The sequence below is a fragment of the Coloeus monedula genome (assembly GCF_965178545.1).
Source record: "Coloeus monedula genome assembly, chromosome: 1".
In the NCBI taxonomy this organism is placed as follows: domain Eukaryota; kingdom Metazoa; phylum Chordata; class Aves; order Passeriformes; family Corvidae; genus Coloeus; species Coloeus monedula.
In genome coordinates, this window is record NC_138781.1 from 45,736,500 (window position 1) to 45,754,043 (window position 17,544).

Genomic DNA, 17,544 nt, shown 5'->3' on the forward strand with positions numbered 1-17,544 from the left:
AAAATTTATGACCTTAGGTCTTCAGTAATTTATTTTAAAGTTCTGGATTTTCTTCAAGCTATACACTAGCCAAGAATATTAGAAACTTGGAGTATTGCTAACTTTTCTACCTTGCTGAGGGGCTGAATCCATAATGCCCTCTAAGACTGATAAAAGGAAGCAGAAACTTCTTGTAATTGTATAATACTAAGGGGCAGATATTCTTTTAAAGTGTTAGAACTAGCTTTTTCATGGGTTTATGCTCACCTAAAAGAACAAAGACTATAAATGCATTTCGAGGAAATGTACTTCATACGAGATTGAATTGTTCTGATTAGAAAAATAATCAGAATGCTGTTCCATCTAATTAAGAGCTGAACCATCCATCTATATTCATTGTTGAACAACATGATTATGTTTTTCCTATTCTTATTAAACATGAGATATTATTTACTTGAAAGCTGATTTTTCATTTTTGGTTTCCTGTAGTTACAGGTATTTGTTACATTTTAAGCCATAGATTTTGTTTTATACCAATAATGTTCTTCAGATCCCCTACTCTTTATAACCAGTACTAACACTGGCTGGCAGCCAGTGCTGAATTTCAGGTTACCAGCTTACAACTTTCGACATCTAAATCACTACTTGTCAGAAGTGAAACAGCAAAATGGTGAGAGTTACAGAGAAAAATGCTGATGTGGACATACTTAAATAGGGACATTGCTGAGGGTTCCTCTTCCACCTTAATTATTGATGATGTAGACCGTAGGCCAATGATTCTCATTCCCTCCAGTGTAAACATGGCCTTTCCTACTCCAAGCTTGTTTTTCTCTTCATACAAGACCTGTCCTGCTATTGTTTTGCCCTGAATTTTCCAGTGTAACAGGAACTTGCTCCCCAAAATCTAGTTAACACTGAAGCTCAAAGAGACTCTGGTGAAGCAGAGGAGCAGAAGAGCCTGAAGTACAACAGGGGATGAAAGATTTCCTTGGCATTGGTGATTGGATAATGTGATGTAGTAGCTGGCAGGTGTTGGGAACTGTGGAGTGATGCTTGGAAAATGGTCACCGAAAGCCTGATACCCTCTGAAGTGCAAGACTATATGATCCCAAGACAGACTGGATGGAAAGTTTCCTTTCACTGGATTGAAAGGGTTTTCCTTTCTCCTGTTGGGGAACAAAGAGCAACGACGACATTGATAAATGGTTGGGCATGCCAGGAGGAGAGAAGCGAGGCCATTGACCCAAGCACAGCTCCTCCTCACCTAGGACAGAGTGTTCCACTGCCTCACTAAGTGGGTGTTCCTGCTGCAATCAGCCTCCCTCAGGAATAACACTAACCAGCTGGGCTTGCTTATTCGCTTCCTTGACAGTCATGGTGTTGGGAAGAACCCACTGGGGTTTGTGGTCCTTGTGTGTTTCTTCATGCGTTTGTTGTAGGAGCGGTCCTTTATGGAGACTGACACCTTTCCACTCCTCTGATATTTAATGAATATCTCAGGAAAAACCCCTTGGAATCAGTCTCACTTCCAAGTATGGCTGTGGTGATTACTGAATAAACATGGAATTTTTGTGCCTGAGGAACCCAGGGAATTAGCTTCCACTGCAATACCCAGGCAAGGATATATCTGTCCAAAATTTTCACTGATTTTCATTTTTTATCTTTGTTTAGCCAACAAACAGCATTTGAAAATTGAATATCATCCCTGTACTGTGATTTTCTTCAGGGGGTAGTTGATGTAGCTGCCTACACTGATCCAGTAACAAACTGTAACTTGGAATGCTGCTTTTAAAAGTTGTGAGAGACATACATTAAAGTAGTTGTCCATCCTTTCTCTAATGGCATTTTATTTCGGTGAAGGAAATACAAGTTGTCTCAAAGCCCCAAGTGAAACCAGCAGATTTTTTTTTTAATTTGATAAGGATTGGAGATATAAATGGAGCTATAAAGCTTGTTACTATTTGTAGCTTTTCCTGCTTTTTAGCCTTGCTAATTACGTTGATGAAGTTACTAGATAAGTCGGGATAATGGAAAGGAAATAATCAAGTAAGTGGCATTTAGATTGGAATGAAGAAAAACCATGCAGCAAAAGTGAGGAAGAAATAGCTGCTGTGGTCCTGTCACTTGCATAGTATTAGGTCAAATCGAATGTGATATGTCTTGGGGCTATATATTCAGAGATTACATCTCAGTTCAGTCTGTTTTAAACAGCAACTCTATGAAGCTAGTGGAAAACAGGATTGTATTTGCATGCAGGTCCCTTGGGAACTGCTGCTTGAATATTTGAGAGATGTATGTCTGAGGATGTATGTCTGAGGATGTGTTCAGATTGCTTTAAAGTAACTGTATAGGTTTTCCTTAAAATGAAAAATTAAGGAATTTCATACTGAGGATTAAATAAGTAATCATTATTGAAATTATTTGTCATATTACATGAATGGTTGGACAGATTATATAAATTGTTTCCTTTTATTGTCTGTAAGGATGGTCTGTTTAGTGTACTTTAATCTAGCTTCTTTGATGTAAATAATACTTTCAGAATTAAAAAAACTAGTGGGAATGATGAGGTGTTTTTACCCTTCTGTACCTAATTGGTTAAGACTACCACCAACATATTTTGTTCAGGTCATAGATTATAAGGTGAGACAAAACTATTGCAATAATTTAGTCGGGGGTTATATATAGATGGGATTTTCCTAAATTAATTCTTCATTGGAGTAAATGGTTTTGTTATTTTTTTAGAAAAAAATTATTTTTGTGATATTTGGATTGCCTTTGATGGAGAATCTGTCTCAGTTCTAAGAAAGTTGTTTCAGCAGTTAATTGCTCTTATTAAAGAGAGAAAGAAAGAAAAGGAAATCAAAGTATTATCTTTCTTCTAATCTGAATTGCTTTGTCTAAAGTTTTGAGCTATCATCTCTTAGCAGTCCTTTTTCAAGTAAAGGAATTAACCTATCCTCAGCCTACTTTTTCTCACATACAACTGAGAGGATATGATCAAGTCCCCTTTAACCCTCCTTCTGATTTGCTGTAGACACTGAATTCCTTCAGTCCTTGGCTGTTACATTTTCCAGTCATCATCTTGCCTGTTCCCAAGAAACCGCTATGATTTTTTTTCACTATGTAGTGGTTTGGTCCAAGATACTCATTACTGTTTATCTTCTGTGAGATAAGAATTAGGAGAAACTCAAAGCAGGCACCAAACTTGAAAGAATATAAAGAAGTTTATTAACAACTCAAAGAGGAAAGAAAAAAAAATATACCACCTTCAGAACTCTCCTCCTCCCCCCACCTTCCTCCTTTCTTCCACTGACAATGCAAAAAGACAACCCTTAAGATGTTCAGTCTGTTTACCACTTCCATAATAACCTTGTTCAGTCCATTTAGAAAGAGAAGTCTCTTCTTGCTCGTGCTATGAAAACATTATCACAACGAGACAGCCACCCACTTCCAAATATTGTTCAGTCCATTTAGGAAGAGGAGTCTCTCTGCTCACATGTGAGTCGCTTCCCTGACTTGCAGCTTTTCCTGCAACTGCTTTTGAGGGTCCACTCTTGAAGTTTTTTGGGGTACAATTTTAAGGTTGAGCCGTTCAGAAACAGAAGTTCTCTTCACCCATCTCTGGGAGCATTTCATCTCTAAGAACAGTGGCCCCCTTCTCTTTCTCTGGGAGCAAAGGGTCATCCTCATCTTCATCGTTAGGACTATCTCTGGGAGCATGTCTAGGAACTGAGGTTTTCTCCTTTTCCATTTGGAGCAAAAGTCCTCATCTGGTCCATCTTTAGGAACTGAGGTTTCTCCTTTCCCATGTGGAGCCAAAGTCCTCATCTGGTTCATCTCTCCCCATCCAAACTTCTCATGGAATTACAGCTGCGTCAGCATCTGCCTATCTCAGCGCAGGTGCTTTTGCTTACGAGTTGAACACTCCACCCCCCATATCTTCATGAAATTACAACGGGATACTCTGATATATCATAGCTTCACAACAGAATTTCAGCTTTAAGCATCTCCTCTCTCTCTTCCCTCAGGTTTTCAGCTCTTCACAGCACTAAAAGGGTTAATCTCACCTCGGCCTTGCAGCTGGAATGTTGCTCATCGCTGTTGGTCACCTGACCTCTGCCGGACAGCGGTGCCGGTGCCGCTTTGCTGAAATCTTGGCTGCAGTGGAGAGGGGGGAGCCGAGCCGCTCTGGCTGCCCACAGCCCTGCTGGGGGGGGGGGAGGGCCTTCCACGGCTGGAACAGGGCCCATGGCTCCAGGATGGCCGTGGCCCAACCCGGCCTGGCCCGAGCAGGGACTGTCCGGGCCCGCTGGCCCCCACACGGGCCCTGCAGCCACCTGTGCCAGCGCCGGAAACGAGAGAGAGCTGGGGGGGAGTCTGTCTATTCTTAAGTGTGGATCACAGAGGCGGTCACAATTTTAAGTGGCTTAAAGAATTGTCCATATTCAAACTGGCCAGCTGATAGGTTCTATCGGGTCCCAGCGGAAGCTGTAAGCACCCCTTTGCAAGGGCATCACTTCTGGGACTATGCTTGCTAACCTATCACACACTAACATTTGTCAACTCTCTGTGCTGGAACTAGGCATTGCATTCCTGTTGTCTTTCCAAAATGTCATTGTCAGTGCCAAATACAGCATAATATAATCTCTCTACTTGTTATTTCCGGATTATACTTTCAGGAAATATATAAATCATTGTGATAGTGGTGTCATATTATTAGAACCTCACTGAAAGATGATCACTGATCATGTCCCTCAATCTTTTTTGTAATTTTGCTTCCCAGAAAAGAATTTTCCATCCTATTTCTAGGGCCTGCTCCAGTGTCTGATGTTTAAAGGGGTGCAGAAAAGCTGAAATTTAGGAAAATATAAAAAATCTTCGAAATGTACCTCCTAATGTGACTACTTAAAATCCATTAAATAGCTAGATAGCCTGTGCTCTACCTCAAGGGGTTTGATTTAGAAATAATTAAAATTTTATGGTGTGCATGATCTAGATGATTAGACATCATGGCTATAATGATAGTTTCTGCTATTACTGCTTTTGTTTAAAGTAGAATAAAATTACATAGTTGGGAGCAACATTTTTGGTGCTGTTACAATGTTACTCTAGATAGACTACTGGGCAGAATCATAGTGGAGACATTGTTATACTGCTGCTTAAGAGTAGATATATTTTAATTATATTTTCATCACTTTGTTATGCTTAGTTTAGTGGAATTTTGAGTCAGTCAGCTAGAAATGATTCTTTCCTGGCACAATGCAAATGTTAATACTCTTCCAAATCCCCAGTGATATGCAATTTTTCTGAAGTTGGAATTTGATTTTTGCTTGTTCATTTTTCATTCATTTTTAGCTTCCCAGTGAAGATACTGAAATATTTGTGAGTGCCTCACAGTGCTTATTATTGCTGGTTCAGCTGTATGGAGGGACCAATCAGGAGAGTATGTCTCCAGAAAACATGGACAGCTTTGCTGCAGTACTGAAGTCCAAAAAAGATACACGAGAACTTAAGGTTTTGTTGAAAATTGTAAAGAGACTGGTGAGTTGACATCTAACCTTTTTCAAAGTCTGCATGGTTCTTTTATATCATTTGGTAACTTTTTTGGCTGGTTTTTTTCCCTCTTAAAGGAAAAAATATTTTAGAATAATTTAAAAAATAAAATATGCTAAGTTGAATATCATGACTTTAAATTTCACTTTTCTGGAGGAGATAGCTTTCTACACTTAAAACCTCTTACAAAATGATTGTAGGAATTCTCCTGTTGCAGTTAACCATTCAGCTATTTAAATAACTCTTGCTATTTTTATATTTGCTTAGTAATTCAGCTCTGTAAAGTATTGAAACCATTTTCTGAATGCCTTCTGAAAGAACTAACCTTGCAGCATTCAATACCTGTTCAGAAACACAGTGGTTTATTTCACAGTGAATAAAAGGCTATTTTATACTTGGAACAGGTTTGTGTGTGGGCTGTTGAGTCCTCATTCTCCCCGAGCTATAGGGACCACTTGTGCTGGAGTGGCTGTAATGCAGAGCACCAGGCAGTGGGAGTCGTGCAGGGGCTTATTCTGGTGATGTTATTGACACGTAGGAGGTTCACTTCTGTCGTGCTCCAGCACAGTGGAATGACAGCAGCTTCTGTCTTTCAGGTAGCTTAGAAGGAAAACTTTGGGTATCTGTAGCATTCTCTCAGATAATACTATGGGTTTTTGTATTGAAGTGTCTTAATAAGAAGCTTTGCCTGCATTGTCAACAACATTGCATTGGATGAGTACTTCATCCTTCACTCTCTAAAGGCAGGAGCTTTCAGTTAAAAGAGGGTAACTGCCCCAGTGTAAGAGGCAGAAGATATTTCAATTTTGCAAGTGCAGTGCTGGCTATTAGAGTAAGACTACAATCCATGGCAGCAGGAATTAAAAGGAAGCAACTCCCTCGTAGAGATTTCAGAGGTCTTGTCCTCTTTCTCCTGCCTACTGTGCTTACATCACAGGAAACTAAACACCATACCCTTCTTCCCTGTTTTGCCCTATCTTGCCCTAAAAGAAGCATAAATGTATAAAATTAAAGTTGATATGATGTTTAAAATTCTAAAGATACTTCCTATCAATTTTAGCTTGTACCTCTGCTTTTCTTTCTGAATAATTGTTTTGATGCATAGAACTGGCTTTTGCTTTTCTCCAAAAGCAAGATGAGACAAAAAGGCAACAAAGTGTGAGGGAAGGAAAGAGAAATGAAGCTGCAATATACATATGTAGATTATTTCATCTTAGCATAGCTACAGACTAATAGTGACCTAGTGTGCAGGATACTTAACACGGAATCTTGTATTGACTATTTTAAGAGAACAAAGCTATGCTGTCACCTTTTGAACCTTGCAAGTTCCTGTACTTTAAGTTCCAGTATTCTCCTTTGTATACCTGGTACTCGTTATTTATAACATCAGGCACAGATTTTTCTGTAATTATTGTAATGAGATCATAAGATTTCTTTTGAAAGCAGGGTTCATAGATAATTTGACAGATTATTTAATAAATCATATGTTATTTCTCTAAACTTAAAAAGTCCTGTTCAGGGGAGATTATTATCTTGTCAAAATTGTTGTAATCACAAAAGACGTTGAAATATAATCATATCTATTTAAGAAGGATTCAGCCCACATCAGCTGAATTTTGAAGCCTAGAGCAGTGTTTTTCAGTATCTGAGCAATATTTTAATAGAGGGATCAGTAAGTGCACCAATTTGCATTGTTGCCAATCAGTGCTTATATAGAGCAACTTTTCAATTTGTGGTTACATTGACCTTGCTGGTACAGGTATTGCTTATGTAAGACAGGAATGTACAAAAAGAGGTCCATGTGGTTATGCTACAGATGCCTTTATGGCATGTATTGCTGGAAATAAGGAAGGGCATAGCAGTGTGACTACTTAACCTTTATCCAAGTGTTTCACCTGACTGCAGTGAGCCAATGGAGGCAGATCTCTTAATTTCAGAGTCTTCAGTTTAAGGCATATCAGAGAACTTAATGTTCTTAAGATGACCTTAATTTGATGAACTCTATATGTTGTTATGACTTAGTAATTAAACCACTGGGTTTTATCTCCAGTGGGTGGAAGATTTCTTGAAAAAAGTTGGAGATTTGAGTTTGTTGGTTTGTTTTGTTCAGGTTTTTTAATTATCATTTTCAAATTTGACCAGCAAATTGACTACAGGATAATATAAACTTCTTGCAGCACCTTCTTCACTAAATGTTTTCCTACAATTTTGTTGCATTCATTTCTTAAACAGAAATAAAGGTATATGCCAGACTTCTTGCAGACTTAATACTGGAATTGCTATGAGCATCCCTTTTTATAAGCTTTATTTTGCTGTAAAAAGGAATCATTAGGAGAGAAAATATGCTTTGAGCTGATTTCTGTAACGGTGTAAGTAAGTAAAGATCATCTAAAAGCTTTAAAGAGGCAGCATTGACTGTCTTCTTTCTGTTTTCTTTATAATTACCTCTTAGTTTTCAAAGCTTTGGGCTCTGTCAAGCACAGGTTAACCAGTTTTTTTACAAGAACATTTTCTCACAGACATTGATATAATGAACAGAAACTGAATAAAATTATTGAATCAAGGAACAGGATTTGGAGGTTTTTTTCCTTCAGACCTTCCACGAACTCTCTTGTTCTGGTTGCTTCATCTTGGGTTAGACAATGATGCTATTCAGATACACTTAATCTTTTTAGCAGCATTTTTGTAACTGATTGGTGACATCAGTAGAGTGATTGCTTGCTTTTTTTGTTCTGGAAGCCTCTCCTGCCACTTGTCATGGAAATCACTATCTTATCATTCCATCTCTTCTGTAAAGATATAGTGCATCTTAAAATGAGTCCAGTAAATTACCTAGATCAAAATAATTTTGCTTTTGTGAAGCAGAAGAAATTTTCATTTGGGAAACAGGTAGTTGAGCTTTTGCCTACTTTACTGAGAAGTTTTTAATTTCTTTTTTTCTCCAGAGGAAAAAAATCTCCCTGCCATCCCAATTTATCATCTAGTATGTAATGTAAAGGCATTTTTTACAGAACTAGCCAATATCTTTCCACTGGACACATAATTGCTGTGGGATTACAGCTCGGTACTCACAAATAAATTATTTCAGCTTTCAGAACAAGAGAAAACTCTTTCTTACTTCCATATAGTAATAAGGAAAAATTCCTCTGAGAAAAATGAGTAAATATTAGGCTTTCTGCACTCACTGTGAAGAGAGAACGTTTTTTCTATGACTTTTCCCTTATATATTAGTCAGAAAGGATATTGAGTTCCTAAATCACACCTTTTTCTCCTGATTGTCTTTCTAGAATCTCATTTTTACTAACTTCTGTATCATAACTGTCAAAAAGTTGTTCATCTTTTTTTCATGAGCAACTAAGACATTTAGGATGTCATCTGCGTGTCATATACTGCATGGGGGTATGTATAAGGATTTCTCAAATCATTTTAGGCTGTGTAGGAGAGACATTTAGGCTAGAATGGTATTACATGAATTGTGGCAAAATTCCATAACATTTGTTAATTTCATTGTAGGACTATTGAACTCTAATTTGATTTCCCTGCCAATTTGACCCACAGCAACAGCATCACTATGTACCTGTAGGGAAATTTACTACCCTGTTTCAAATGTACCAAAGCCTGGTGAACCACTGATCACTATGTCTAAGATGTCATTCAAATCATGGGGTCCTTAAGTGTTTCTGTCATGTAGATTAGCAGTGATATCATCGGCACTTTTATACAAAGATCTGCTGCATTCGCATCTCTTGAATAGACAGCTCAGTGTTTGTATATAAAAATATATGTGTATATCTTTACTGCAACAGGTCCTAGATTAGATCGCTGTTATATTAATCCCTGATCATGCATTATAAAGACATTTAGAGCTTGGGGAGGTACACAGTCCAAGTACAAAAATGTTTGATTTAGGGTAGCAGTTCTGCAATCCCTCAGTAAGTTGAACTTCTTGCTGGAAGTTTGCTCCTTAGTACATTCCCACAAGTACATCTATAGGGAGCTTCCCTCAAAGAAAATGAAGCAAAATCCCAAGAGTTTCTCAGCATCCCTTTTGCAGCTTCAGCTCCAAGGACTCAGCGCCAGAAGGAGGTGCTTGTGCAGCAATTCCCAGATGTGTCTGTTCTCCCATGGTCTTAAAAGGCTGCAGGAACTTGTTGGCATATCTCCTGCCAAGGGAGCACAGCACTCAAATAATCTCAAATTAGCTGGTGAAAACTTTCTATGCATCTTACTCCTCATCTGAATCTTTTAAGCAGCCTGTAATTAATTTAATTAGCTGCTAAAATAATCCATAATATTCCATTGTTCTAAGGAATAATTTTATGACAGAGATGTTTGTTGGACTGTGAACACAATACTCACTTGTGAGTTGCTGACATGTATAGGTATAGTCACTGTAAACAAACAAGCTTTCCTGAAATTATACATATTCTTAAAATTTGTGTGACTTACAGGAACAATTTCTGTCCTTCATTAGTGTTAATCTCTTATTTTCAAGTTGTTACCGAGCCTGCATCCCTTCCTTATAGACTGTCTTTTGTTGGCTTCAGCCTACAAGAATAATGTCCTTAAGACATTACTATTGTAAATATATTAAAAGGGAGCATTTCATTAGATACAAACAACTTTGATCCTCCCAAATAGGAAAAAGCTAATCAGCATTAGGATACGTTATGCGGATCATAACAGGATGCATTGCTCAAAATTCTTTGAAACAAATACATGGGAAGGAAAATGCACCTTCACCCTTCTCGCTGAGTTGGGAAGCTCCTGTTTGCACACTCAGGCAGGGGTTTTTTTACAGTTGTAACGAAACTGGAGAGGATCTCCAGAGATGAGAGATGGGGAGGCCTCCACCTCCCAGCGTGACTTGGCAGCCTTCTGCCATGGCACTTTCAGGCCCTGCCATACCCTAACACAGGGGCGGCAAGTGGGGTGGTGAAATTGCCTTGGGCCAGGGGCAAGTGAGACTGTTCTCCCCTCCTCCTCCACTGGGTTTTCATCTATTTGCAAAGTAAGCTTCTAAGTATGGCTTTTTCAGTTTTGCCTGTGGCTTGACTGAAATACAATCTAATGACACTTTTTAAATAAAAAACATTGCAATGTTCCCGATGAATATGAACAGTCTGCAGGGTTATTTGTGAATTGGATTGCTGGACCAGGCCATTGCCATTGCTCAGGAAGCAGCAGTATGTTCAATTTTACAGCAAAGGTTTAAGAAAACTTGGTTTAAATTACTCAGAAGATAAATGCAGCTAATCACAACTACACTAATACAATTTAAACGACAAATAAACAATTATTTAAATAGAGCTAGTATAACTAGCGTAATTTAAAGAAACTCACTGTTTGATGGACAAAGTTCTCTTTGTGGCACAAAAAGTGCCACAAAAAGTGGCACAGCCCTTTTGCAGTTTTGAACTTTATGTTCAGCTGTTAGTGTCATATGGGCTCTACCAAATGCTCATGGAAATGAAATATTGTACTTCTACCATTAAAACCTGATAGAAGATTCTTTCTTAGCTTAGTAAAGCATTTTAAGTAGCTGGGAAGGAAAACAATTAATCAGTGTGATTTTTGTATAATCAAAACTTAATAATATTCCAGTTTGTCGTCACACATTCTACAAGCAATACCAAGTCCTAAGATACATATTATTTCATCTATAATTATATACTTGGTATTAAGGATAACATAGCTTTTCAAAAAGCACTTCTTTAAAGTGCTACATGAAAATGTTATTTGTATGTCTAGTAATACTTAGGATACCCAGATGTGAGAGGGATGCTGAAGTTGGTTTATATTTGAGATCCCTTAGCATTCTTTATAGTACTATACATGGTTAATTTTACCTGGCCTAACTCGATTCTGAGTGTTGAAATCCCAGACACAGTTTTTCACTATAGGTCTGATAAGAATTTTCATTTTTAATCTGAAATGCTTAGATACTGTTTCACCTTAGAGGCACGGGCATGTTTCACATGTGTGCCTGGCTTATGGAGCTTGTGAAGGGCTAAATTCAGGCTCACTTACACTTTGAGTAACTCATGGGGTGTTTTCAGGATGCTGCATAGTAGGACAATATGTTAGCAGCATCCTTGACTTTCTCTTTTTTTTACATTTGCATTCTATGGTTTCTACTGGAAGAGAGGGAAGAAGATTTCGGTATTTAGATTTACGCACTTGGTTAGAGCACTGATAGGATTTTAGTCGGCTTTTCCATTTCTGATTGGCCTTCCTTGTAATTTACCTTTTTGATTTTTACAATAACCTTCTTTTGGTTCACCAGAATTCTTAAGCACAGCATTCTAAAGTTACATACTGATGAGGTTTATTCCTATGTTTATCCCTCTGTCTTATGAAATGAAACAGAGTGAGTATCCATGAGTAAGTCTCAGTGAGTGATGCAGTCCCCAGAATTCTTATCTTCCTCCATCTTGACTTTGGATCCTGTCCAGAAGCTCTGTAGCTGTTACCAGATTGGAGAAAATTTTGCTATTTTTTGACCCAGAGCACTGGATGGTACAGGAATGCTCTGCTTATTTTTTCTCATAGAAAAAGCAAATATTTGAATCTTGATAAGATTGTCCAGGCTTATAGGATCACTTATTTCTGCCTACATCAGAATCCTATTCTGCCGTGTGAATTTAGTACATCTCTGGCTACATTTGCTGCATCAAATGAGATGTAAAATAATATCAGTTCTGTCGCTGAGAAGGCTGGGATGGTGAATGATAGGGCTACTAGTTCACTTTATGTGATATGGTTTATATCCTTGTGTATCTATAACTGTGAACACAGTGGTTTTTGGTTTTTGTATGCGTCTTGGGATACTCTTAACTCAAAGTGTCAAGAAGTTTTTAGCAACCGCAAGAATCAAAATTTTATTTTAATTGGCTCTAAACTGAGAGATTTTTTTTTAACCACTGATAATTGGAGCCTCAAAACCTGTTCTATCAAAAATAACAGGCTTCATGTAACCTGTGATAAAATCATGGTCCTCATATAACATTTTACTTAAGAGAATCTATCAACACAAATCAAATAGGATTGAATTATTAAAAATCTCTCATCTTGAATTTTAATACTAGGTTGCACATATTTCCATGTTCTGTAGCATTAATGGGAGCATATGAGCAGTAGGTGCTGCTTTCATTATTAACTGAATTTCATTAGTCTGTAGATGGGGACATCATTGTGATTAGCTCAATCCAAGCATAGTAAAAAGTAATTTCTTTCTCCAGAGAACAATCCAGCTTGTTTGCTGTGTTCAAAATAGGATCAAGGAATGGCCTGAAAGTGACTCTCCCTAATAGGAAATAATTTGACTCAAAATGACCATTCTGGGTAAAACAGGTTCATGGGTAACGATCAGTTCTGTGCAAGCAGGTATGAATGTTTGACTAGTTGATGACTAATATAAAAGAATCTTCGTTTCATTAAAAATTTAAATTCGTATGGTCAGAGAAATATTTTAAAATCCTTAGTCTTCATGTGAAGTTGTTACCAGAAACTAAAGAGCTTTGGAAGGTTTTGGTTGCCAGTGTTGAAGATGAGATACAGTTACATGTAAAATGGTTTACTGTAACTTTTTGCAAACTTTTATTGCAAACCCTTCAACAACACGTCCCTTTTTCATTACATCTATCTCTTACTCAATCTTCTTGCTGACAAATTTACTGAAGGTGTAATAGTCTCTTACATTTCATTGTGTAAGGAAAATTTTAACTATGATGTACCAGGATGAAATCTAATGTGGGAATTAGATTCCCTGCTGAAATGGAGTGCTCCTTCCTTTGACTTCTAAATCATTTAGTAGTGAACAATCAGAGTAAAAGGTCTTGTTGTAACCTCTTTGTTAATCCTTTTGCTCCCTTATTTTCCTTGCCAGTGTTTCTTTCTATTGAAACACTAAAACTAGTGAAAAAATCTATTGATTTTTAAAATACGGTTCAATTTATGCACTTTAACAAGGCATCCAACAAACATAAGGTATATTTCACTTTGTCTGTATCCTTGCTCTCTTCATTTTGTAAGGCTGGAGCACTGCTGCAAAGCTGGTGTTTTCAAAAATCTTGCCATGAGCAAATTTGCACATCATACAGAGCTTGATTTTAAAAGCCAGTGTGTGGATGCAGATAAACAGGGAATATATAGTTGGAGTGCTTTTATTGTAGAGGGAGACAGTCCTTGGCCATCAGGCTGTGAAGATAGGGGACTGTGAGGCACGTAAATTAGGCAAAGGAGACAAATAGCCTGACAGGGAATTTCTGATATGGATTATCTGTCTGATGGGAATGTGATTAAAAATATGTAAGTACAACAAAGGTATGCTGGTCGTGGCAATGAGACCAAGCAATATGACCATTTAGAGCAAAAAGAAGGCACTGTTTAAGAAGTCAGAGATCGTTGGAAAGATCAAAGATGAAAATTACTTTAGAAGCAGCAGTCAAAACATAAGTACAATGAAAGAAAGCAAAATACTTCTATTTTTCCTTGGATATCTCATGCGTCTAAGGGTTGGTTAACGTATTTGTTAACAGCAAGTACCTACTTCTAAAGTTCCCCAACAGAGGGCCCATGCTCACAGGCTAATCCCTGGCAATGATAATCGTGTCTGGGCTTTATGAGCATGGTGCTGCACAATTTCAGATGTCTGTGGTCCATGAAAGTGTTTTGAAACAAGGTTATGTTTAAAAATAGCATTTGTGTGCATTGAGGTTAGGTTTTCAATAGATTTCTACAGTAACTGACCCTCCTCTCCAAAGTGTTTCAACCCAGCATCTTCAGTGATGTAACATCAACATTTTAAATTATGAAGACTCTAGTAGTTAAACATTTATTAAGTGCCCAGTGCTGTCATTTCTTTAAACTATTAAAATGTAATGTTTTTACATGAACATCATTATAAATTAATAACAAACATAATTTGTGGTGATGCAGTGTTCTGTGGGCTGTGGATTACTGTCCTAAATTTCACACAGCAGATGCTTTCTCTGGGATGCAGAGCCTAGATGATGATTTCATAAGATGCATCATAAAAATATCTCACTATTTGCATTCCAGCTCTACTCTGCTTATACAGCTTGCTTTTTTAGACCATTCAGGGGGCATTTTAAGAGTGTTGAAGTTGACACACAATTCTCAGTCTTGTCAAAACCTTATGATTACCTAAATTCTTGCATGTCAGTGAAAGAGTACTTCTTCAAGAAATATGTAGTGTTCATTAGAAATGAATCAACAGATGCATGTCATTTCATATCATCCAATAGCTCCAGTGATTTAAAATTATTTTTAAAAGAATTATATTTGTGTACTTAATTGCAAGAGAGCTGCTGTGGAGTATAACCCCCAGTATACATTGAAAAGTCAAAATGGTATGTTCCATAGTGCATAATATTTTACATTGTGGCGTAAATCTGATTTTTGTGCTGTAAATGCGTGGAAATTATAATATATAGACTTACTGCATATTAGAATCACAACATAAAATGATAATTTAAGGCAAAACCTGCCCTGTCTGTGCTAAACAAAATGCACATATAAAAATCTGCCATGTATACAGGATGTGATGCACATATATGTAATGTGTGCTAAACAGTGGAATCTACCAAAATAATAATTTAAACAAAACCATTATTTGTAACTGCAATTTACTATTGTCCCATATAATCACTTAAAAATAGAAGGAAGAGTCAAGGTAGAATACCCTTTGCTCATTCTGACTAGGTGCTTCCTTTGTGGCTTCTCATGCAAGAGGCCAGTGTTTCCAGGGGAGTGCCAACACAGGGCTCTCTATGTGTCCTCTGGATGGACTTGGAGAGATATAAAGGCAGAATTTCCCGAGGGAACTTGGGCACAGTGCTGCTTGTCCTGAGTACTGGAGCAGAAAAGCTCTGCAGAGGTTACTAGTAAAGCAGCATTTTGACAGCTGTAAAATTTTAAGAGTCTTTACTGAGTAGCTGTGTGTCACTTATTTTCATTAGAGCAACAGTGTGCACAAAGCAGGTTAGAGTTAAAATCAGTGTCACATTAATCTTTTACAATTAAATAATTCCCATGGAAGTGAATATATTAACACGTCCTGATACTGCTACTTTTCTGCAAGGTACTACCAGTATTTAAATACCATAAAAGGTAATTTTTGGCATATGTGATAAAACAGCAAGTGTGCATAAAGCATAAAAGGAATTGTGGTTTATAAAGATTAGGGCCCTCTTGTAATCTTAAGCCATTAGTACAGTTTAGTATTTGCAATATAAATGGAGGTGTATTCACAAAATGGCCCACAGTATTTATTTTCAAAGTCTGTAACTCTAAGACAGCTAGGAGTAGTTTGTGCGACACACATCAGTTATGTGAGACCTTGGTTCTTCTAATATAGCAATATTTCTTTTAGTTGGGTGAGAAAAAATGCTTATTGCTGAAAAAAAAATTGCAGTTGTCATTGAAAGACCTAAATAATATGCCCTCAGGATTGCTGGAGTGAACTGTTGCTCCACTGAAGAGCTCTGGCTGCATCAGAGAGATGCTCATGCAATTTATTCATGTAACTGTAGTTCGAAGATGAAACATATATTACATTTTGAAAGTGATGTTATTTAATCATGATTGATTTTATAGTCTCTTCTAGTCTCTAAATCACCATTATATTTGATAGGATCTTTTTCTTGACATACCTTATTCTACATTTCCACCTCTGCTTATGTGTTTTTGATTCTTCACTCCATTCCTCTGTTCAAGATGCTCCTGTTTTTTTTCTTGAAACTTACTTTTTTGTTTGTTGGTTTTAAATGAAACTGAAAGCAATGGATGTTGGAGATTGGAGGACTAAAAATGTTAAAATGCCTTCTCTCATCTTACATTTCAACCACTGCAGATTCCAGCAAAATCTTACTTTCCCTCTTACAGCTTCATACTTCAGTTTTGCATAGCTATTTATGATCTCAAGAGCACATAATTGTATTAGCATACTGTTATGTGCTTGTGTGTGTACACCTATTATTGTATACTCTTCTGTAATCCTTTTAAATTTTCTCGTTACAACTTTTCCTGGTTTTTTAGTATTTCCATATACATAACGGCTAAAAGTTTTAAAAATTGCAAGGATTTTAAATACCTTCATTTTCCAAATTTAGTTACAGAGATTCCTAAGGAAATTTAATTTCCTGGAAGTACTAATTACTTACTCATGAATATCAGACCTACAAAAGTTTCTCTGATTTGGCTCTCCAAATCATTAGGTACTTTAAGTCCTAGTCCTTTATTTCTCTTATAAAAGGATTGAAAGAAGAGACCAAAAAACTGATGAGGAGCCAGAAATTCCATGGGATATGAAGTCTTTTGTTTAACAGTTTTAATTACATTAAAGTTCCCTCAGTTGTACATTTCAAGAAGATGAAATATAATGAAGTAGGATGCTGTGATATGAGACTAAGTTATGTGGGAAGCCTGATAGTTTTCCTAAAAACAAAACTAGAATCAGTTGGCTTTTGGGTTGTAAAGCTTGTATCTGTCTTTCTCCTCACGCCCCTTTTAACAAATTGTTTTAAATGGGAGATGAACCTGGTAATGACATAATCAAGCTTTTGACCCATGAAGTTCATGGCTTTGAAATGAGGCAAACCAGATTTGTCTATCCTTACTAGAAAATAAAAGCCAAACATCCATCTGCCGAGATTGTTTTATTCAACTTTTGCCTAATACCTTGTAGAGTACTTAAAGAACTTAAAAAACTATGATACTTCTTGAACTTGGATGAGAAACTGGAATACAAATGTAATCACTCTGACAGTGATTTAGTGACCCTGGAACATCTGTGATTACGGCCAGGTGCAGAGAACAGTGGAAGGATGTGGATTGGAATGTGAAAGGAGCAGCATTGACTGCTGCTTAACACCTGTATGTGAGAAAGAAAAATGATGTCTTGAAATGGGTAGAGGTGAAAAATGTAAAGAACTGATCAACACTCTCTTAATATCTTGGCAGCACTGCAGTTCTGAATGTAATTCCCAA

The 17,544-nt window shown here is 37.2% G+C and overlaps 1 protein-coding gene across 1 annotated transcript in view; it reads left to right on the top strand.

Moving 5' to 3' along the window:
- ULK4 (unc-51 like kinase 4) overlaps positions 1 to 17,544 on the top strand; it is a gene marked incomplete at both ends in the record, with an annotated part of 221,246 nt that overhangs the window by 160,507 nt on the left and 43,195 nt on the right. Inside the window, one exon of the mRNA XM_082281603.1 lies at positions 5,335 to 5,520. Within this exon, the coding sequence (XP_082137729.1) occupies positions 5,335 to 5,520 (186 nt within the window). The remainder of the gene's footprint in view (positions 1 to 5,334; positions 5,521 to 17,544) is intronic.